A 24,520-nucleotide genomic window follows, 5' to 3' on the forward strand; every position below is an offset into this window, starting at 1 on the left:
CGTTGCGCCCTCAGCCTACTGTTTAGTGCGCTAGTATGGCGGATTCGGTCGGACTTGAAAATGAAGTAAAGGAAATTCCTCCGCCAGTCGTCTGCGACGGTATGATGTGAAAATACATATTTTCACGGTTTGAAGCGTGGTTTGAAAACAACCTTGTCGTGGTTTTTACCACAGACGAGTTATGAAATGTGTGAAAAATCGATTCGTTCGGTCGAAAACGTCGCGATATTTGCCGCACTATGGTGCCTGATGTGAACTTCGCGCGGAAGGATACAGCTCCTCCGCGCTCCTGTATGGGGAGTGAAGCGGTTTGCTCGAGGGAAGAGAGAGCGAGAGAGAAAGAGAGAGAGAGCGAGCGCGAGCGTACGTGCGCGCGACAGCGAAAAGTTGCGAGTTCTCTCAGAGAGCTGCTGCTTCATGGACGGAAGAAAAAAGTTTAAAAAAATCTGCGTTTGGATGGATTTACGCGCTCGAAACGGACACTCTGAGAACGAATGAGGGGTTCGGAACCAGTTTATAACATTTTCATGCAGAAAAGGTGAAGATTAGGTGCTTTTAAAAACAAATTTAGTCAGTCAGACGTTAGTCCTTGAGGTAAGGCTCGCCTCGCGCGCGAGACGCTTATGAGGATTTCTTACAGAGAAACATGGGCCGATTTCCCGGTGTCTTCTCGGGCAACGTCATTCTAATCATCGTTTCCTGGACTCATCTTTCACACGGTAAGTTATCTCGTTGTTTTTCGGTTGTTTCTTTAAAGTCGGAAGAGATGTTTTTTTGTGGTTTTAGGTCGACTTTAAGGTGAGCATCACCGTCATTACCGTGGTGTGCGCGCGAGCGCCTGAGTACTCACTAACTGTAACTGTAACCAACTCTATCTCAATCTGCACTTCTTAGGGGGTTAAAGAACTTTATATTTCACTTGCAAGTCCCAAAACTCTTAAAAGTAAACAAAATTAAAAGTAAAGTGTCTAACCTGCTAAATGTATTGTTTAGGTATTTGTATACTGTATATAAATAGAAAGGCTATATGTGGTGGTGTTGTTGTTTTCTTCCCCAGCCCATCTCTGTCCAGATGTTGATGTTCTTTTTTTTATCAGTTCATTTTAGTATTTATTTGTTTTATTTTCTGAATGTTCAATTGTACTTGATTTGCTAAAAAGTTGAACTTGAAACCCAAGACACGCTTTTATCATATTATATTCAAATCGCTTACAATTCTTGATTCTGGTCCTAATGCCTTACCCAAATTTGTATTTTTCTATTTTGTCCAAGTAAGAAGTTGTTTTTTTGTTTTTTGTTTTTGTTTGTTCGATCTTTATTTGATGATCTGAATGGGAAATGTGATTTTATTTTTTATTTTTTTATTTTTTTGGGGGTGGGGTGGGGGGGATTTCAGGAATCAGGATACCAACAAAACAAAACATAGAATGCAATGCAGATAAACAAAGATGCAACTCAACTCCTCTGGTTAGTGATTTAGATGATGATATAGCGTTGAAGAACGTTTGTGAGGTCTTCAAGAGTGTACAGATGAAGAGAGAGATGGTTTGTATAAGTTAAGGAACTAAAGCTCCGCTGCATTGGTGTCTTTAGCTAGAGTTGGGTGGAATGGGATTATGGGTACACATATTAATCAAAGATAGATTTTTGTTTTTTAGCTAGTTTTAATTAGCTAAAGGTGTACTCGTGAAATGTAGAAGCACTTGGGAATCATACATATTATCACGATACTTACTGTAGGTGCCGATTCTATCTGTATTGTGATATCATAAGTATCCCGATTTTATAAGTGTCGTAAGTTTATTCATTTGTTTTAGATTTTGTCACAATTCCAAACAAGTTTAGGAAATAAGTTGTTTTTTTTTTACCACAAGGGGCGCTGTGCTGCCTGCCAGTGTGTGTATAGTTTGGGGTGCATCGCTTAAAGGATTATAATGAACTGGAACATGTTACTATCTCAATTATACACGGATTACCTTACAAAATATTTGTGATTACAACCAGGCTTGATCCCCCCCTCAACCACCCCCATCTCGACTGTTTAGTATAAAGGCAAACGTTAACACTCTTATAAAGGTTGAGTGGAAAACAAAACAAGGATACAAACATAGTTTTGTTCTTCTTTGTAGCTTATGTGATAAGCAGATGTTTAGACTATATCGATATATTTTCAAAATACATTGCAATTTAACTGTTTAACCCCAACTGCAGCAGTCCAAACCAAAACCTTAAAAGGTCCGGTCAGATCCCAGACCTACGTTTGATTGAGAGTGTGCAAAGAATTGTTAGGAAACGTCTTCACCAGAGTTCTCCATGTGATCAGCCAGACTGAAAATATAAGAATCCAGATGTGCAAAGCTGATTTGGACCCGTTTCTGATGACTTGGAGCCTAAATAAAAAAAATGTGGCTCTAATGAGCGGAGGAAATATACTTGTTGTGCAAGAAGTTAATGCCCGCTTTTATGTTTTTAATTAAGTTTTGTGTCATGTTAAGAGGATACTTTGCAGCTTTAAATGTTTGAAAAATAGTAGAAATGTCAATACGTTTATTTAAGTTATATCTAGTTAGTAATATTTAGCTTTAATAAACTGAGTAAAGAAGAAAATTATTTATGTAATGCAAATCAGAATATCACTATATTTTTGTCACTAAATTAAAACAGGAGCTGTCATTTTTAATAGATTTTAATAGCTGGTTTGTTTTAAACAGGTCTGATGTTTTTGATCATTTTATAAGTACGACATATCCTGAGTTACAACTTTAGACTTTGCACGTGAGGAAATAAAGATTAAAAAAGCAAATGCTACAAGAACAAGTCTGAGGTTATTTACGAGTCAGTGGAAATGAAAATAGCTCTCAATGATTGTTAAAAACCAACATGTCTGCTTATGTGTGTGTGTGTCTGTGTGTGTTATGTAAATGTTCTTTGACTCTACAAATGTACCAGAGCAAAAACAGACATAATTATTTACATATTCAACTGACAAAAGGTTGATTTGTTTGTTTAATTGCGTGTTAAAACAAGACGTTTTAGTAACTGTTTCAGTTCAGAGGTGCTGCTTAAAAGAAAAAAAAAAGGCCCCATTTCCTCTGCAGACTTTTTGTGTCATGTGTGTGTGTGTGTGTGTGTGTGTCACTGTAGAGTTTCCACTCCCCTGCTGGTTGGTTTTGTGTTTTTCTTGTCTCGTCTGAGGACACGGACGGCGTCACGCAGCGCTCACGTTTACACACGTTTTACATTACTGAATCATGTTCTTATTATGGGATGTTGTGTGTGGATTTGCAATTTGTATTCCAACTGATCTGGAAATCTAGGCAACGCAGATGCAGCTGGAATGCTGCTGTTGGTGTTTCACATTCCTTACTCTCACACACGCGCTCAGCGCTGAACCCTACCCATTGTACCCAGTACACTCTGTTGCTTCTTGCTGCGCTGTATTAGATTTCCTCCCTAGAGGTAAACTCAAAGCCGTGTCTTTTTTTTCTTCTTTCTCCTCTTTATCTCAGCCTCTCTGTTTGCCGGCACACGACATTGCCTGGCGTGGGCCTCCACTCGCTTGTCTCTGTATGTGTGTCTGTGTGTGTGTGTATTTACTCTGGTGTGTGCTGTGAGAAAGTCGCTCCTTTGTCCCAGCTTTGGAAAAACGCAGATCTGCGGGGTGTGAAATGCGATTTCTCCCACTGCACCAAACACAACAGGACGATTATGGCCCTCCGACCTACACGCATGAAAATTCTCAAATATCCAAGACGCCATTTCTGAAGTTGTGTTTCCTCTCAGATTGATTTTTTTTGATACATCTAAGATTTATTGCAAGTATCGGTGCTTTGAAATCTGATTGAGTTTCTGATTTAATGTTATAGTTTTTACCAAACTATTAAAATATCTGTGTATATTAGAAATGTATTACATTTTGCAAAACAGTGAATCAGGTCCTGGAGAAAACATTTCAAATATTGGAACATGGGGAGGGGGAAAAATATATAAATAATATATAAAAAATATATATTTAAAATGTATTTTTGGTTTTAATAAAGGTGGATTTTTATCATCATTATAATTTAATACCTTGTGTGTGTGTGTGTGTGTGTATGTATGTATGTATGTATATATATATATATATATATATATATATACACACACACTACATACAACTATCAACAAATATATGACCTTTAGCACAATATTTAGATTTATTTAATATTTCTGTAAAATATCCAACATACTCCCGGACAGATTTTTTAAAAGTGTGGGTGTCTCCCGCTGCAATATACCATATATACAGAAAAAAACTGCCATATATTTTAATAAAAAAAAAAAACCTGTTCTTCAGTTTTAAGTTAATTTAAAGCATCACCACAATTTCTAATTGTTCGTTATTAAACTTTATTTACTGTATAATAATAATAATTATAATAATAGATATGAAGCATGGTAGCTCATAGTAAGTATAGTACTATGATATTTTGTGTTTTACGTCAAAATCAATCTTCATTGTTGACCAGAAAAGTGACCTTTACTGTTAATCCATTAAAATATAGTAAAGTTGTATAATATTCTTAAAAGTATTGTGATATTATATTTTAGCAATATCGAATATCTTTGTCATCTTTGTAGCAAAAAGGAAAAGTGTCAGCGGTAGGGATGTTGATGATGAGAAATCATGTTTTCACTATGGGGATTGAGAATAAGTGCTTGTGTGTGTACATGTGTCACTGCAACCATAGAAACACCCCGTATTAGAAAGAACAGGCACTACTACAGTGACCGAATAAACATCTCTTGACCAGTTGGAATTGAAAAGAGTTAAGGTTGATGCCGATGAACAGATTAAGTGTGTATTTGTGAAACATTCTTAGAAGTGTATGAATGCATAATTCACATAAATAGTTCAACACAGATGTGGTGTTGCTCGGTTTTGAGCTTTGACACGTGGTTTCAGTAAGAATCACCTTGTGTGATAAAACCTCATTTGTCTTGTCACATTGAGCCATTTTTGGGATTTCTTCTTTTTTTCTTTTAATGGTAATGTGGCAGACACGCGGGAGGCTCATGACTGTCGAGTAGAAGTGTTGCTTCAGAGGTCACGAAAGCAGAACGCTAAAGTGTGTCTGTGTGTGCGCAAAACAGCGATGACAGAGTGCTTTTAACGACAGTGTAAATATTACTATTTGCCCAAATCCAACATTTGAAGGTGGCATGAGATTTCAGACGTCACGTGCCTGGAATGAAGGACCGCTGGGTGAAAAAACAGAGTGGCGTACTTCGAAGTTAGAGTGAGAGAGAAGAAAAACAAGATTCTGTTGTTACAAAGAGGTAGAGCTGACGTGTTTCGGTCTGGTCGTCTTTCAGTACAGAGCGTCTGATTTATTTTGTTTACATGTGGTTTTATACAAATGAGTCAGAATCCAATCTGACGCTGATAATGGGTATATTATTATACCAGGTAGCCTGTGTGTCACATGCTTATTTGTATTTATTTGTCTATGGTTTTTGCTCTTGTTTCTAATGGTTTTATGAGAAGGTAATTAGATGAATAGGTTAGAAGAGAGAGATAAATGCGGAATAGACAAACTTGGACACTAAAATACTGTCGTTATATTCCATTTATTTATTATTATTATGTTGGCCATGTCAAGCCGGCCTCCTCGATTTTATAATCATTTTGTGCTTTTTGGGAAGGATTGGTTTTTGTATCTTATGCAATCTTATGTAGCTCATGCAATCCAGATTTAAGCCTTCCTTAATTGAGATATACTGACGACGATTAAAACCTGCGTTGCTACATCTACTACAGCCTAAGAACCACCTAAACTATGGTAGCAACCCAACAGCAACCTAGAAAAATATTGAAACCTGCTGGAAACAACTGGGCAATTACCTGATACCCCATAGTAACAGCATAATGTCCTGCAGGGATTCCATAGGAATCTCCTAGCAACACCCAGAGGATAGTGTAGCAACCACTTAGCGACATACTAACGGCATGCTGGGATTGGATAGCCACTAACTAGCAGCCAATTGGAACAGCATAGCAACCACCTAACAATTTAAAACATTTAAAATTTAAAAAAGCATATGTAAGCTTTGATTCTTCAACATTATAACCATGATGTCATTTTAAAACATTAAAGATTAATTACTGACATACTGTGGGTCTCTTGATGTATTTTTATATCTTTTACAAATAAAAGATAACAGTGACACAGTCTGGAAACCGACTTAATGTTTGTTACAGTGTATTTACAAATTGTTACATTGTATTGTCTGGCCTCTTACACAGCTTGAGCATGGTTTACACGTGTTGATAAAAATAATTGCACAATTAAAATGACGGACAAACCAAGTGCAAGAGAACAGAGTGGAACTATTGCTGAAATTGTTCCGTTTTTATCTTTTAAGTTGCCAAATTTAGCAAGAAAGTATCTATAAGCTCAGTATTAAAGAATATCAAGAACAGTGGATTGCACTGAAATGCTGGATTGGGAATGTGATCATTTTACAAGATAAAGCATGCATAGTACATAATTTTCCTGATGGTGCTCAAAGAATCAAGTAGCTTAGAAAAGCTTTTTTTTTTTCAATATGTTACCAACTTGCCACCTAACAGCATCCTAAAACCAAACCGGGATATAATATCTACCAACCAACAGTGTCCTAGCACCCAAACTGGCATATATTAGCTACCTAATACAGTATATCAACTTAAACATGAGGAAACGTACAGTTACAGTACTGCGAGTGTCTGAGATTACTCCTCAGGAAGTCTTGCTGTATTTTCTGTCTTGCTCTTTACTTTATTTCAATTGTAGGTCTTGGTGTAAAACCAAGCTCAATAACAGTTTCCTGAACCACAATGTTGCATTCAGAACTGATAATCTAGGATAATTAAAGTTAATCCTTTCACTCACTGGATTCTCTTCAGCCTTGTGTGGAAAATCGGTTTCTCGAACATGAGCGGCTCCGGCTCAGGGAGGGGTCGCTTAATTAGGCGCTTGTTCAGATTCCAGCGATTAGCCGAAAAAGCACAGAAATAAGTTTTTTTTTTTGAGAACAACAAACTCTGTCAGCCTGGTTCGTTTTGTTCCCTGATATACATGAAACATTTGTAACTTTATTGTAAAGAATATACACAGTCTGGCCTTTTTTTTTTTCTCTTGAAAGGATTGTGGAGCACGTGTGCCTCATAGTCATTTTGCTTGCTAGGAGGTGGAAAAAAAGGCTCATTGTGCAGCTGAAAAAAACACTGCCCTTTTCCAAAATGGTGAAATTGTCGTTTAGAAATTGAGGCTAAGTGCTACCAGGCTGTAGGGGAGGGAGAGAAAAAGAGAAAGAGGAGAGAAGGGGGGTGGAGATGTTGGGGCTTGTTAAAATCCGTAGATTAAGATGAGGGGGCTTGAGTTTGTCCTGCTGAGCAGGTTGGCAAATTAACACAGAATTAAAGTGCCTCTCATTCCTCTGTGTATGTGTGTGTGTGTGTGTGTGTGTGTGTGTGTGTAAGAGAGAGAGAGAGAAATCTTTCTTTGATAACAAGGCTGTATTCATACATAAGCGTACAAATTAGTTTGATTCTTAAGTGCTGATCTAGGCGATCACAAAACATGGGATTTTCTGATGTGTTCTCATCCTTCACACTGGTTTGTTTGCTATTTGAAAGCTTGCTAAGGGTTTGACTGATGCATTAACATTTTGAATCCAATGGATACCTGTGTGTGTGTGTGTGTGTGTGTGTGTGTGTGAAAATTGATGCATGTTGCAGAGTGTTATGTGTTGGTATTGGTTGTGTGTATAGACTGCGTTTACGTTGAAGAGGGAATTGATGATGCATGTTGTCGAGGGTTGTGTGCTGGATACTGTATGTGTGTTGGCGTAGGCTTTGTGTGCGCGTCGGTGTTGGTCAAAGTAAAAATTGACGTGTTGTAGATTGTAGATTATCTGTTGGTGTCATCATCGATGTGTGTGTGAGAGCGAGATACAGAGAGAGAGAGAGATGGTGTGACTGACGTCCTCTTAACTGAGACTAAAAGCGTATGTGTGTGTAAAAGCTCATTTCGTCAGTAAACCTGTCACTGGACCTCAGTCCATCTCAGGCCTTTAAACCCAATCCGTTCTAATCTCTTTGTTGCCTTGTAGATAGAGGCAGCGCCCCCTGTCGGTACCCTCCTCACACCACATTCAGCTTTTCCTGCTTTGTGCTTTTCACACTCAGGTTGTAAATAATTAAAGTGGGGCCCTGTACGTCGTCTCATGTTGTGTTAAAGGATGTTAAACGCAGGAAGAAGGCTGTAGTAGAACTACTTCAGGAAATGGAGAGACTTCCTGTTCCAGCATGAACAACTTCCTCTCTCCGGTTCAGCGTGGACCTGGGCCAGATCCTCTTTTCGCTTAGCAGTAGTGTGTGTGCGTTTGCTTGTGTAATTGCAAGCAGGTTTTTGTTTTCCTCTTTCAGTTGCAATTAGTGTGCCTGCGGTCAGACAGAGGCGCAGAGAGAGACAGACAGACCAGAGGGAGGGTTTTAAACATTTTAAGCAGGTGACCTGCTAACAAAACGTATAGAAGAAAGCGAGCTGAGGTGTCTAACTAAACTCTGAAAAGCAATTGCTTTCGTCTCTTATATTATTGCCTCACATTTAATCATTAGCCCTGTGGCAGAGAAAGTATTTTTTGGACAGGGAAGGACACAGTCGATTAGCCGGTCCTTTATTGTTGTCTGGAGGGTGGAATGGCTCATGTCCTTGTTCAGATGACCTCCCATGGTGGTTTGAATCAGTGCTATGATTCGATTTGATTTCTGGGCTTTACGATTTTTCTGTTCAATTTGATTTAGTCGCACTAATATTTAATTTCTGGTCTGTCTCAAGCAGCTATATGTCTTAGGGTTTTGGAAGGGTTAAAAGCTAAAAAATAAACTAAAAGATGACCTTGTGTAAAGTGCATGTTGTTGATTGTTTAAATGTCTTGTCTCGTACAAAGTGGAAATATATGTATCTATATATATAATATTTATATATATATATATATATATATATAATATATGTATATATATTTATTTTTTTTTCCTACCGAGCATCTGCTCCACACTCCAGTCCAGTAGGTGGCAGTATTGCACTGACCTCACACAAGAACTGAAGAAGAACTCAAGAAGATGCGATACTATCGCAAAATGAAAATATTTTTGGCGAGTACTTTTTGAAAGATGAAAGTAGTTTGTTTTTTCTGTGAAAGCTGTGGTATATTTTAAAAGTGTGAATCAAGTGTGAATGAAAAATAGAGGTGTAGTGAGACGCATATGCGAATTGGTATCATACAATTCTGTGCTCTAAAGCCTGGCTTAAACTAGAGGTAGCCGATTTTCTTATTTAACACGAATATTTTTGTTATTTACTGAGTAAGTACTGTGAGATACTGATTGAGTTTTCACTTACAAAGTTCAGTTTGTAAGTGTTTGTGAAGCTTCCCAGTCATCCAGGTGTGATGTTATCTGGCATTTGGGACTTTTTTCATGTTAGGTAATAACATTTCTCTACACATCCAAGTCTGATGGGGGGTTTACACATACATTTCGTCTTGTACTGTATTTCTTTAGTGTCAAAGTTTTTTTGGGTTTATTTTTATGAGTATGTAAGAGTATTTATGTACTCAATAGGATCAAATCTCTCTCTTGTACAGTTTGTACAGGTTTATATTTAAGCACATTTTTAATAAAATATTGATCAATTATTTGTAATTAAGTTTAAGCTGTCACCTACATGTTGGGCTGATCACAAACTCCTTATGCATAAAAGAAAAAAAAGGCATGGTATGGTAGCAGGTCGCTAATGACTGATATTATAGCCTAGGAAAACGGTTAAAATTTCACGTCAGAGTTATGGAATGTGTACATAGGTGAAAAGTCAGATGGACACGTTAATTTTAAAATACAGTGAAACCTCTGATTACGAGCAACGCGGTTTACGAGCGTTCCTCAAGATGAGCAAAGATTTTTAATACATTTTGACTTGAAAAATGGGCATTGTCTTGGTTTACGAGCACAGAGTATCATGTATGCGCTTCTTGTTTTGACACCGAGCGTCTTGTCATCACAACTGAGCCAACGTTTTTTCTCTTTCTTGCGCTGCGGAATTGTAGGTAATCGTCTCCCCTGCTGGGTGAATACACACACACAAACACACACCTTCTCCCCTTCTGGGTCTTAGTGCTTGCAGAGTTTCTGAGTGTGCGTTTGTGTCTGTGTAAGGCAGAGTGTGTGTGTGTGTGTGTGTGTGTGTTTGGAAACCTAAGAGGAGGGGGGCTGTACAGGTGAGTGTGAATGTGTGTGCGTGCCTATTCACTTACACCAACACACACTCTCTCTTTCTCGGCTTTATAGCCCCCCCCCCCTCCTCTCAGGTTCCCAAACAAACACACAGAAACTCTGCTTTGTCGCAATTCTTTTTAAAGGTAAGGTGCTGGTTAATTTGCTTTTTTGTTGTTGTTGTTGTTTTACTTTACAGCAGTGATTTTGTTAGTATGCGCTTCCGCGAGTGTGACTGGTGATGTTTCCTGCTAATTTTTAAATGGGTAATTTTTTTACGGTTTTAAAAATGGTCTCTGTTGGGAATTACCTCTGACTAAATTGGGGAGAATGTAAGGAAAATTCTGAGGACAAATTTAAAAAAAATAATAATAATTTAGTCTGACTGCACACTCCTATCTAACACAGGAAGAAGAGGCTTAATCTTTATGCCCCCCAACTTTAAGAACAGATTGGTCATTTTTAAGCACATAATAAAAAATTAAATAATTATTTAATCAGATTTATGATGATGCTACAGTATAAGCTGTTTAAGTCCCCCCCCCCCCCCAATAAAACCCTGACTCATCAAGTCATTTGATTGAATCGACCAATAAATGATAAATGTAATCACACAGCTGTTGTCTTAGTCTAACCATCGGATCAGAACACATCTTCACACCTGTACTTGGTGCTGTCTGCGTGCCTTCCCGTCACATGGGATACTTCTTATAATTCCAGGTGTGAAAAGAGCTTAAGGCGTGCGCAGGTAAAAACCCTACAGTTGGATTAAACTCTGTCCTGTTGCACTTTTCTCTTTGCAGCAAGAGAAAGAGAGATTTGATCCTCCCAAGTCGACCTAAATACAGGAAGTGAAGCAGACGTGCTGCGTTTTGGGTTGCAGATGACATTTTTACACAGAGCTGCTAAAACAAGGCACAGTGTCTAAAGGACAGGAAATGAAATGCAGGCTGGATGTCTTGCACAGCCGTTTTAAAAGCATTTTGTTCCACTGTCGTATGGCAAAAAGTTTGTGCACCCCTGCCCACCACGCCTGTATGTGTCTTTCTTTTTTTTTTTTTTAACAGCATGCGATTGTTTGTTAAACTTTATGTGCCAGCCGTTTGCAGGTGGAGGACATACGAGTGTGATTGGTGGGGCTGGGAGGGCAAAGTTTGTTTACACATACTTTTGGTCTTGTACTGTATTTCTTCAGTGTCAAAAAAAGTCTTTTTGGGTTTATTTAATGATTTACAGCAAGCAAACAAATGAACAGAAGTAACAAGCAAATAAAAGGTGTGAAAGGTTCTTTGGAGATGAATAGCGAGAGAGAGTGCAAAGGAGAGATGGAGATAAAGAGAGAGATTGAGAGATATGGAAAAAATAAACGTGACCTTAAATGAACCTAAATAAATACGGTCATGCCACTTCAGTAAAGAGAGGAAAAAACACACACACACACACACATATATATATATATATACACACACACACACAGACAAACACACACGTCCCCAGGGCATTGTGGGTATCCTATGAAGATGAGGCAGTGGTTTTAAGCTGATGTGAGACCGGCAGCTGTGTCCCAGCTGGGATGTGTATGTGTGTTTTCTGAAATCCAGTGAATTTTTTCACTCCAACGTTAGATTTTCCTCATCACCGACGAGCTTTAATTAAGAACACATTGCCGTGCTGTGTGTTTGTTCAGCTCTACTTCCATCAGTCTTTAATACTGAAACTAATCTAATCTCTAAATCTAGCCCAGTCTAAACTCTGAGGATGCTGAAGGGAGAAACAACCACAGCCGTCACCGGAGCACGTTTCTCTCAGGCCACCATTTTGTCCGTTTACTCGTTCTGGAATTTTTTTCTTTTCTTTTAAGAAGGCTTTAAGCTCCGCCCCCTCAGATCAGGTCACGTCATGTGTGTCTGAGACGCGTGTTTCCTGTTAAAATGAACACGTCAGTTTCCTTTAAAAAACCTTATAAACCACACATACTGCGCCTGGAAACACGTGAAACCACACTGTGTATTGTTAAACATTTTTTTCCCCTCATAAGATGTTTTTTTTTTCCATCTTCATAACCATAAAAAATCTCAGTTTCTAAAAGATTCCCATGTTCACGAAACTTAAATGTGAGCTGATTTTGCCTGTGTGTGTGAGAGAGAGAGATTAAACATGTACAGATAAACAGTATAATAGGGCGCCAAATATTTCCAAATATTCAGTGTTTTTTTTTTTTCTAAATCCGATGTAAATTCTAACTTAAAAGACTTTAGATTTGGTTTTATTAACTTTGGTTATATTTTTACATTTAAAATCAACTAGTAAAGGTTAGTTGTAGTATATGTCAAGAATGCACTGAAACCACTGTTTTTTTTTTTTTTTTAGTTTTTTATTTGGGCTGAGTACTTTTGTTTGGATACCAAGTACAGATACCTACTGTATATACCTGGTGTTGTTGTTGAACATTGAAGCTCCTTGGCATGTATAGCGCCTCTCTGTGAAGTAAACGCCTCGTCAGTACTCTCAATGTGCTTTTTTTTTTTTAATCCACTCCATCTTCCGTTTTCTTTTTAGGCTAAGGAAAATTGTGATTTATTACATGAAATTAAGTTTACCGGAAAAGCCATATACAGTAAATGGATTCTGTTAGCCTTTCCGTTTGTGATACTTCATTACCATGACAACATGGCCATTCTTTTAAACCACAACAGCACCACAACTTTATTGCCAAAGTCATGTGAAGAGAGACAATTGTTATTATACATAAAAAAATAGAAATCTATTCGTCAATGAAGAAGGACTTCCACTTGCCACCACTTTAAAGTTAGGACGAAGCGAGTTTTCACTCGTTTTGCTGCTAACTTTTGCAAGCTTATGAGTTTATAATGCCATTCTTCTGTTGTGAGTATTTGTGAGCTTTCCTGGGGGTTACTAAAAGATTGAAACCATAATCACTATGCCAAAACTTGCTCGAATCTAGATGAACCATGCTTACGGCCATTGCGCGAAACAGCACTAACTCCATGTTAAACAAGGATAAAACTGATTTTATTGGATTTGGAAGCAAAGATGAAGCTCTGAAGGTGAATGCATACCTTTACTCTAGGGGTAAACAACTAAAAACAAGTAAAGAATCTTGGGGTGATTCTGGAGACAAACCTTAGTTTCAGTAGTCATGTCAAAGCAGTAACTAAATCAGCATACTATCATCTTAAAAACATTGCAAGAATTAGATGTTTTGTTTCCAATCAAGACTTGGAAAAACTTGTCCATGCCTTTATCACCAGCAGGGTGGATTATTGTAATTGTCTCCTCACCTGCCTTCCCAAGAAGACCATTACACAGCTGTATCTCATCTAGAATGCTGCTGGCAGGATTCTGACTAGAACCGAAAATATGAGCACATCACATCAGTCTTCAGTTACTTACACTGGCTTTTCGTAACATATAGGATAGATTTTAAAGTACTTTTACTCGTTTATAAATCACTCAATGACCTAGGACCTAAATACATTGCAGATATGCTCACTAAATAAAAACTTAACAGATCTCAAATTGAACAATGCTCAAATTGTTAGGATCGAGTCAGTTAGAAATACCAAGGGTTCACACAAAACAAGGAGTCCGCTTTTAGCCATCATGCTGCCCGCAGTTTCCAGAGGAGATCAGATGTGCTAAAATGTCACAATTAAAATCTAGACTTAAAGCGCATCTGTTTAGCTGTTTATTTAATTAAATGAGCACTGTGCTACGTCCGGACTGACTGCACTGTATTTTATGTTTCTTATATTTTTAACAGTTTTATTTTGATTCTAAATCAAATTTTAAGTAGTTTTAAAAGCGTCATTACAAACTGTTTTTACTTTTCTTTAAATTAAAATTAAAAAAAAAACTTTTAAAAGTTGTTGTATTGCTAACATTTTCTATTTCTTTTCATGATTTTCTTCTCTTTTATGTAAAGCACTTTGAATTATCATTGTGTATGAAATGTGCTATACAGATATACTTGCCATGTAGGTGTGAGAGAGGTTTAGGGACGTTTTCACATTAGGGACAATTGATTTGTTGCATGTCCAGGAATGATTGCTCCTCACTCCCAACGTTGACATTATTTATTATTATTATTTTTATTATTATTATTCATTCTTGGCGTAAAGAGTGTCAGTACACATGCTATAAATAAATGAATTTCTGTCCACTTCGGTTCTGAGATAAAGTTGGCTTCCATATTTGATTCGTGGGTACGCCGGAAATAGGGGTATTGAGGGAAGAACCATTGTGTTCTCCCTGAACAAAATGAACCAGACTTTTGGGTTCAAGTGTTCTCAGAAAGCAAACCAGACTAGAAAGAGAGCTGCGCTGCTAAGCTAGCACAGCAAACTAACCCTATTTTTACTTGATTGTATTAAACTTGTAGAAGAGAAAAAACATACTGACCTGATTGCTGTTTTCGCAGTTTACTCATGTTTTCTTTTTTTTTTTCCTCCCCTATGTTCGTGACCAGAAAAATATTTTCACTTTATTCTTTCATCAAAGTAGGGCGATTTGTGTAGCGAGCGTCCGGCTATGCTGTAAAAGTGGTTTAGGTGCGGTAGCATCATAACAGTTTTACAAATACGAATAGATGAGTAGGATTGGGTACCGAAACCTGGTGCCAATATGAAACCGGTACCTAGATAACCAGTATGTGCTAGAACTGAATCAAAGCACAGATTTCGGCGCCTCACTTCAGTGCAACTGCACATGAAAAATTATTTACAGAGACAATGGAAATGAATGCGAGTCGGAATACAAATACAGCGTCCTCAAGACAATATACGGATACAGATACAGTGTCCTTGTGGCTCTTTTAGGCACATGGTGGATCCTTGTTTTAGACATGTTGCTCCTTGTGGCAACATTTAGGCACCAGTACCATTTTTAAAAGTACAGTGGAACCTTGGATTACAAGCATAATTTGTTCAGGAAGCGGGCTTGTATTTCAAAACACCCGTAAACCAAATAAAATTTTCCAATAAGAAATAATGGAAACTCAAATTATTTGTTCCACAGACCAAAAAATTAATACATAAAAATAATTAACACAAAATATTAAGTAAAAATAAAACAAATTAACCTGTACTCGCTGTCATAACAAGAAGCGCATGCGTGAATCATGGTACTCAGCACTTGTAAACCAAGACTTGCTCGTTTTTTAAGTCAGAATTTATTAAAAATCTTTGATCGTCTTGTGGAACACTCGCAAATCGCGTTCCTTGTAATCTGAGGTTTCACTGTATAGTTTTAGCACCGTTATTACAAAAAACACAAATAATGCCAACCCTAGGTATCACTGGCCATGACTATTACAATTTCTCCTTTGAATTAATAACATTATCTATCTGTCTATCCATCATATATAATTTTATGTTACATTATATTATAATGTATTACTGGTTCCCAAATTGAGCACCAAGCACGGGGAGAACATGCAAACTCCCCACAGACTCAATGTGCGACTGGAACCCTTTATTTTTTATTTTTTTTTATCTCTTGTAGCAGTATATTTTATCCTATATTTTTTAGCTTTTTTTGTCTTGACCAATTAACAATGTTAATTACTTATTAAAATGTAACATTTGTTTTGATCAGATATAAATTTCTTTTGGACAGTGATGTCATTTTCTGCAGGAAACCAGAAAACGGCTCGTCTTTATTAGAACCTGCGCTCCACATGTGACATTATGAGTTTCCTGTTTTTGTTTTTTTTATGTTTTGACTTCCCAGACTTCCTGGACTTTCCCTTCATCCTCGACTGATAGAGCGATAAAAAGTAAATAAAACAACTGATCACATGATCACTTCTTAAAGTCTGACTAAAATCCTGTCTCATAACACTTGACTTTTGGCTTTCTTTTTTCCCCACGAAGGTCAATTTATTCAAATCAATGTGTTTATTATTATTGTAATAAGTATTATTGTGGTTACTATTATTGCTGACATAATGGCTTTCATTGAATTTTTCTTTCCTCGCCTGGAAACCTGCGAAGCGAAAGAAATCTGTTCCTTTTTTTGTTCTTTTCTTTCTTTTTCTTTGCATTTCATGAGCAGCTGTTTGTAGTGATGCTGCAGAGCACACGCCCCAACAGAGGGCTGCCAACACATACACTCACACACACACACACACACACACACACACGCATGGATGAGGTAAAGAAGTTTTCTGGATGATTTAGGGACACACATGAGGTTTGTTTTAATTATTTTTTTTTTCATTTCACATCTGGATGCATTATTGCTGAACCTGAATCTTAAAAATTCCCTTCCTGAGAAAGAGAGAGTGAGTCATGGATGAATGGATGGATAAAGAAAGTAAACGAGAAACCCAGATGCAGTAAAGTAAATACATACCAGTATAAAATTACTGAAAGGAGTGAGTGAAGGATGTTCTCTGGACAATTTAATCACAAGAGAGTATGCAAGAAGAAAACTCAGATATTAGTGTAGCCCATTTGTTTGTGATAAAAAAAGGAGATCTGTTCTAGATAAAATATTGTAGAATGTCTCTTTTTTGGCCCAATAATATTTTGTTTAAATTTGATAAAATGACTGTAATAAGATGGATAAAGCACACTGACCTGCAGACACAAAGTGCATTAACTTTATTTCTCATTTTTAAGTTACTTAATTTTTCTCTTCATCCATTCACTCTCTTTTCCTTCACCTTTTTCTGCTGCCTCATTTTTTCTCTCTCTAGATATTCTTTCTGTTTAGTTCTTTTTCTTTTATTCCTCTGATTTTTCTTTTATTTTTCATTCATTCTTCTCTTTGCTTTGTTTCAGTCTCTGATTCTGATTTCTGCAAATAAAAATTTAGTGAGGGGAAAATTTTGTAATCACTTTAAAAAGTTCCAACTTTAAAAAGTTTTTTTCCCTTGTCATCTTTTTGCATGATTTTGCCCTAACGTCACCTCAACCCACACAAGCGTTTAGCCTCTATCGCACCATCCCCACCTTTTTTTTTTTTTTTTTAAACATTATTTGTGAATAATTTCTGGGTTTCTGGTGAAAAAGTTGTTCAGATTAGTTTTTTGAGCTTTTATTGCTGATGGATCTCCAGAAAGAAAGAAAGAAAGAAAGACAGACAGCTGGGTTAGGGTAGCTCAGTGATTAAGGCATTGGAATATGATTTAGAAGGTCGCAGGTTCAAATCCCACAACCACCAAGTTGTCCCCGTGGGGCCCTTGAGCAAGGCTCTTAACCCTGAAACGGCTCAGATGTATAATGAGAAAAAAGTTGCTCTGGATAAAAGCAAATGTCTAAATGTAAAGACTCGTAGCCCTTCCTCCATCTACCTTCATCAGTTAGATCGATCTCCTTTGAAAAATCTTGCATTGAGACGGAAATGGAGTAATCATCAGCGTCCCGTGCTTAAATCCTGTGAGGTTATTTCCCCTGGCACAGAGACGGTGTTTGTCTTAAGAGAGCTCATCAAACCTCTGTCTTTCTCTCTGCCTGTCTTTCATAATACTTTCAGTCTGTTCTGAATTATCCTTGCATTCTTTCCCCCCTTTGAGACTCTCGTTCTTTTTCTTTCACCCTCCCTCTGCCTGTCTTTCGTCCTCCTTTCCTAAGTGCTCTTGACTCTTGCTCTTGAGCACCCTGCTTTCTCTCCCTCCCTCTGTTCCTTCTCTGAACCTCAGCACTCTCTGCGTTTCTCACATGGCTCACCAGCCCTCGCCGACAGGTTTCCCACCAGAACCGCCGCCAAATGTGCTACGCCCCAGCTTTCTCGTTTCGCACCAGATTCCCCACACAGAAGGCAGTTTGATGACAGGACGGCATTTCAAAGCTTTTACCAACTGCTTTTTTTTTTTTTTTTTTTTGGAAAGGTTTACAGTAACTTGATTAATCATCTTTGAGAGAACGAGAGAAAGAAGAGATGTTGAGGTGACAATAAAATCAGTTTCTGGTTTTATATGGGTTATAAATACGGTGACGAGCCTCGCGTGTTTTTGTCTATCAAGCAAAAACCCAACCACAGTCCCGAAACTTTCAACCTTTGTATTGTGACAGATCTTTTGTTCTGAAGAGTACTTCCCTTTATGCTCTCCCTCCCTTTTATTTTATTTTTTCCCATCTGAACAGTTTGTTTCTTGTTGAAATAAAAGGGCAGAAAGGTCCAGCACTATTACCAATATGCAGTTATTACTTTCTATTATTATTAGCAGTAGTAGCAGTAGTGGTAGTAGAGGCTCTGCAAGATGTTGCCCGAGACCTTAATGCACTGTCTTTTGCTCTATTTTTTTTATTTATTTTTTCTTGGTCAAAGTGCAGGAAGTGAGTATTAGCGCTAAACACACTTCCTGTGTGGAGATGTAAAGCGTCTTAAAGTGTCTGCGCTGCTTTCAAATCATATGACCTGCCTGATCTGATGCCTCAAGAGGGAAGTGTGAAAAAAAAATCTTCAAATGTAAAACAAGTCTAACAAACACTTACTCGCACTTTTACAGTTTACAGCACAGCTGGAAACGTTGTTTCTGCTAGAGATGCAGGTTTATTTATGTTATTTATAAAACAGGCCAAAAACTATTCCCTGACCCTTGAGGGGTCAAACCTGCCTTGTGCTGCAATGAGTCTGACGTCTCTAGAGAAAGATTTACTGGGTCTGAACATTTAGAGGAACTCCCTCCTGGTGGCGCAGACAGACCTTTTTAGTGTTTGTAAACAAAAAGAAACACAAACAGCCTGACTCTGGTGTAATCTGAGGGAAGAATTAGTCAGGAATTGTATTTATTAGTAATAGACATTACTAGAGACCAGGGTGAAAATTGATTCAGTTATGAATCGTGATTTTTTTTTTTTAGCATGGCATCAATTAAAAAATATATATTTTTACATTTATACATTTGACATAAACAGAATGGAATGGTTTTCAGTCTGATCAGCCTCAAATATAAACGTTTCTGTACTAAGAAAAGAAGTATTTTTATGGCATTACATTATCAATAATTGTGCGTGTTAAAGGCCTTCGATCTCCAGTTTTCTCCAAACTTCTAGTTAGTGATCTAATTCAGTCTTTAAAATCTGCACATTACTTACACTTGCACCAGTTTTAAAATACAATGTGTTCTAATTAGTTTTGAAAATCCTAAACGTTAGAAGATGCACATCCCTGTGTGCTCGCAGCCGTTCAACCCGCATGCTTACTGTGAAGAGTTTTGAGACTTCAAATAAATAAATAAATAAATGTCACCATTTATTTATAATTCTACAGGTGGTGCACCTTGAACTTTTTACATGTTTTAATTCCTGGTATTTTATCTCCCTGCTTATTACTATAAATTGTATGGTTAAGTGCTTTATTCTGATTGGTCAGAAGTTTGTATGGATGCACAGCTTTGAGAAAAGTTCTGGATGCATCATGAAGGACGGGTTAATATTGCTCTAATACCTTATCGTTTCTGTAGTAACAGCTCACAGCCCGGGCAGCACATCATCTAAGATCGGACTTCACGTAATAGTAGAGTTGGGCTTTTTTTTCCCCCTCTTTCCTTTTTTCTTTCAAGCGCTGTTGGGTCTTATGTAGCATTTCAGCTATTCACAAAAGGCAGACAGTTAGCAATGATGTCCTTTATGTCCACACAACCAAGAATTTGCAATCAGACATGGGTAGATTTCTTTAGACTTGATCGTAGGTCCTGTAGTTTTCGGGAAGTCTGTAAGGTAATAATAAGCTATAAAATTTGAGGGAAAGACTTTTGTACTAAAATACTTGTGTAAGGAGAGAACTTAAAAAAAAACCCAAAACATTTAGATGTTTTAATTCTGCTAAACAATATTGAAAATATTTGAAAGAGCTTTGATTTTAAATATTTCTTTCTACAGCTCTGCAGTGCGTGGACCATGTGAATCCGTGTGTGAACAATGCGAGCTGCATCACCTACGCCAACGGAACGGGGTACTGCAGGTAAGAAAACCACTTGCTCTGCTTCCTCTCAGCATCGCCCAACGTTTTTACAAGCTGCAGGAAAGCTCGCAGCTCACACACACTCGTACACACTCGCATATACACTCTGTGTTTCTCTGATCGAGATGAACACACCTGACACAACACTCACTGCTTTCAGACGGACAGATAGACAAAATAACAGACAGAAAGTACACTGTTAGATAAGATTGGATGATTGACAGATGGATAGATAACTGGGTGTATGTGAAGATGAATAAATAGGTTGATCGCTATAGTAATGCATAAACAGAGATGGATAGACGGATGGATTTATACTGAGATGGAGTGAAAGTGCAAAGATGGATAGATGGAAATAAGATGTTTAGAAAGATGTTCTGAATGAAGGATAGATGGATTAGTGAATTGATTCATGGATTCCTGAATAGACAGACAAATGCATGGAATAGAAGCATTAGATAGATAGAAAGGTAGACAGACAGAAATACAGACAGACAGACAGATGTAGATACGTAAATGATAGAGTAATGGATGATTAATAGAGGGGATAGATTTATAGAGGTGTATAAATGGATGGATATATGAAAAGTGAGAAATAGAAAAACCAGTGGATGAATCAAGGTGGACGAGTAAATATTAGGCTGAGAAGATCAATAGCGTGATGATAGATCAATGAATAAATGGATGACTTTTGAATAGATAGATACATAGATAGATAAATAGACATTCAGATCAGATGTATTAATGGAGAGATAGACCAACAGGTAAATACGTAGATGGATGTATGGCTAGACGGACAGACATATACTTGATGGATAGATGAGTAGACGGACAAAATGAGTAAATGGAGATTGGGAAAAATATTTGTACAGACTGGTGATGTATAGGCAGATAGTTGGACAGATAGATGCATAGATAAAAGTGTAAAAGTATGGATAAATAGTAGACAACTGGGTGGATGGATGGATGGATAGATGGTTGAAAGGATGAATCCGAAGAGTTTAATTGATGAAAAGATAGATAGCTAGAAATATGAACAGATTCCGTTGGATTAATACATAAAAATGCATGAATAAATGGATGTAAACGTGTGCATACAGGGAGATAGATTGGATGAATCGGATGAAAGAGGGAGAGATTAAACTTAAATAATTTCCTTCTGGATCAATAAAGTGTCTGTCGATTTGTCTGTCTCTCTTATACACACTTTTTTTCGCCCCTCTCTTACACTTTGTCCCTTCCTTCTTTCCCTCTCCCTCACACTGTCTCTCTCCCACACACACTCTCTCTCTCTCTCCCCCCCCCACACACACAGACACAAACATGCACAGACACTGACTTTTCCTTTCACCTTTCATTTCACCTGAAATGCAAATCCTTTTTTGCAAATTGCAAAAAAATTATAAACTCGTGCAAGTTTTTGAGAAGGAAGTGTCAAATGTCAGAGTTCTTTAGTTCTTAGGTCTCGAGAGTGCACGCAACACCTTGCTAAAATTGCAGCTTTGAGCCGCTCTTGACTTCTCCGTGTGTAATTGTGCTTAAACATTAAAGCGCAGTGACACACCCGGATTCATCCACCAGAACAAACACCAGAGTTCTTCAGGACGACCTATCAGGTTGCCTTTAATATAAAAAAAAGAAAAGAAAAAATCAAACAACAACTAAAAGATCTAAACAGGTCTGTTCACTACTGCAGTTTGTTTAAAGACTTCAATTGTGATGGCTTCAATTCGATTCGTCACTGATCACTTTTTCATTTTTTTTTTTCATTTTGACAGTCATCGTTTATCTGAAAAAAGGAAGAATAACTACCTTATTAATCTAAACTAATACTGCTAAAATGCAAATTTAATAGGTCATTAGATATAACCGCCCTGATTTGCACTGCTGGAGCCGTAGCAGGCGTGGCATCTTGGACAAAGAGCTGTCTATCAAACAGCTGCCATTTTTTAAAAGCGTAAACAGAAGTACAGATAATATAGACAATTCTATAAATATCCAGATTTGCTGTCTGCCAGTGTGCGAATAGTTTGAAATGCACCACCCATAAGACTATAGAGAAACTGCAGTATTTTAAAAACCTCAAAGGCAAATGTATATAAATGTTAAAATTATATATATATTTTAATAATAAAAAATATATAAAAATTTGGAAAACCTGAACTGCCAAACAACGCTACATTACTACAATCTATTTTTTTTTCTTCATTAATTGGTGCATAGCTAGTTGTAGAGATTGATGAATAGTTGCTTCTTTAAAGTGATTTATAAATGGTTGGATGGATAGATAGAAGGACAAATGGATTGATACCTGATAGATATACAGATGAATGGATAAGGATAGATTTATTTGAGAAATAATGATCATTACATTGAAAAATGAATAAGCATAGATGGATAGACATGGATAGATGCATATATAGATTGGATGGTTGGATTGAATAAAAGATAAACATAATAGATAGGTCCTCGATAGATAATTGATGCTAGATTGATGTATTAATGGAGGGGTAATGGTTGAAGGATAATTATTAGAGATGGATGGATCAACAGATGATTAGGTGGTGCGAGTACATGGTGCATGGATGCATGTGGGGGTTTGATGGATAAGTAGCACCCGCGTGCGCACACACTCTCCATCCATCCATTTTAATCTTTATCTATATGTGCATGAATGTAGGTATCCATTCATCCATCTATATATATGCATCCTTGTACCAGTCCATCCTTCTGTCTATCCATCCATCCATCTCTTCATCCTTTTTTATATGTATATGAATCAGTGTACATGTACATATACATATTATATACGTATACATGTTATTTTTCTATTATTCAGCTCCGTTAATTCGAGACAATCTCTCAGTCACACACAAACCATGAAAATCGAAACATTTCCATATCCTTTCTGATCAACAGGAAGTCATGCTGATGGAATTGATTTGTTATTTTGTTTGCAATGTTGTGATAACGTTCCTCTTGGATTAAAATTCTCAGTCTAACATGATGGATTTTTTCATCATGAATTTTTTTTTGGAGTTTTCAGTTGTCTTAGAAATGATTCAGGTTCAGGTGTTCGAAAGCAACATAGACACTGTGACGAATTTAACCTGGTTAAAAACACTACGTGTTCACTCGCAGGTGTGTTTTCATGCTTTTTAGAGCAAGATGAAAAATCTGCAGTCCAACACACACTTCATAGACATGCAACAAGTAAACAGACATCGCTCATACCTCTTCTTAATATTGGTCATGGAGCTTCCGCCTGGCTGCAGGTACACGATAACCGAGCTGATGAAGGCGCTTTATAGCAGTTTGCGAAATAAAAAATTCTAAATCTTTCTGCCCCTTCTGAAGCTTAATTTTTTTAAAGCTTGTTCAACAGATCTTTGAACAGCTTTCAGGGCACTTTCATCAGCTCTTGACTGTTAACGTTTTTATTCTAATTTTTTTTAGTATAACATTTTCTTTAAACTAAACTATAATTTTCTTAATGTTAGAAAAGGGCATTTTAAGTTGTTTTTTATATTTAATAAGGATTTTATTCATTTAATTAATATATAATTTTTAATATAATTAAATTATATAATATAATTATTATAATTATTATTTCTAAAATATTTTATACATAATTACATTTGTTTGTATTTTTTATATTTTATAAGTTTGTATATAATTCATTTGTTTATTATTTTCATCTTCCTTTTTTCAATTTTTTTCCCCAAAATCTTTTGTTAATTTATAATAAAATCTTTTAATTTACATTTTTTTTTAATGTTAATTAATGAATGTATTAAATTTTTATTTATATATACACACTACTCACAATAAGTTAGGGATATTGTTATTTACAAGAGTGCTTTTCTTATTTGAATAAAATAAGTAAAAGTTCCCTTTGAGATTACTAATAATGTATGAGAAGAACCACTTTTTCATTAGTTTAATATTTATTATCCCAAAAATTTGGACAATAACAGGGATAGCCCCAAATAACAAAAATTTACAATGTCAGTAGCGGGTGATTTTACCATTTGCCGCATTGACAGCGCCGTCTCATGTTGTTCACTAGCCTCATGATGTTGTTCTGAGGCAATGCGTTCCACTCTTCCACAAGTCCTACACGCAGTTCTGCCAGGTCACGTGGGGGTGGGGTACGATCATCCAGTCTCTGCTTCAACTGGTCCCAGACGTGCTCTATGGGGTTCAGGTCAGGGGACATTGATGGCCATACCATATGAGGCACTCTAACTTCCTGAAATCGAGCTGTGACTATTCTGCCACGATTTGGTG

At 37.0% G+C, this 24,520-nt stretch overlaps 1 protein-coding gene across 1 annotated transcript in view; it reads left to right on the forward strand.

Moving 5' to 3' along the window:
• Positions 1-341: 341 nt before the first annotated feature.
• The window catches only part of notch2 (notch receptor 2), a 59,717-nt gene continuing 35,538 nt past the window's right edge, over positions 342-24,520 (forward strand). Inside the window, exons 1-2 of the mRNA XM_053503189.1 lie at positions 342-719; positions 20,149-20,230. Coding sequence (XP_053359164.1) covers positions 647-719; positions 20,149-20,230 — 155 coding nt within the window. The 5' untranslated portion in view covers positions 342-646. The remainder of the gene's footprint in view (positions 720-20,148; positions 20,231-24,520) is intronic.

This window comes from Clarias gariepinus, chromosome 9 (assembly GCF_024256425.1).
Source record: "Clarias gariepinus isolate MV-2021 ecotype Netherlands chromosome 9, CGAR_prim_01v2, whole genome shotgun sequence".
In the NCBI taxonomy this organism is placed as follows: domain Eukaryota; kingdom Metazoa; phylum Chordata; class Actinopteri; order Siluriformes; family Clariidae; genus Clarias; species Clarias gariepinus.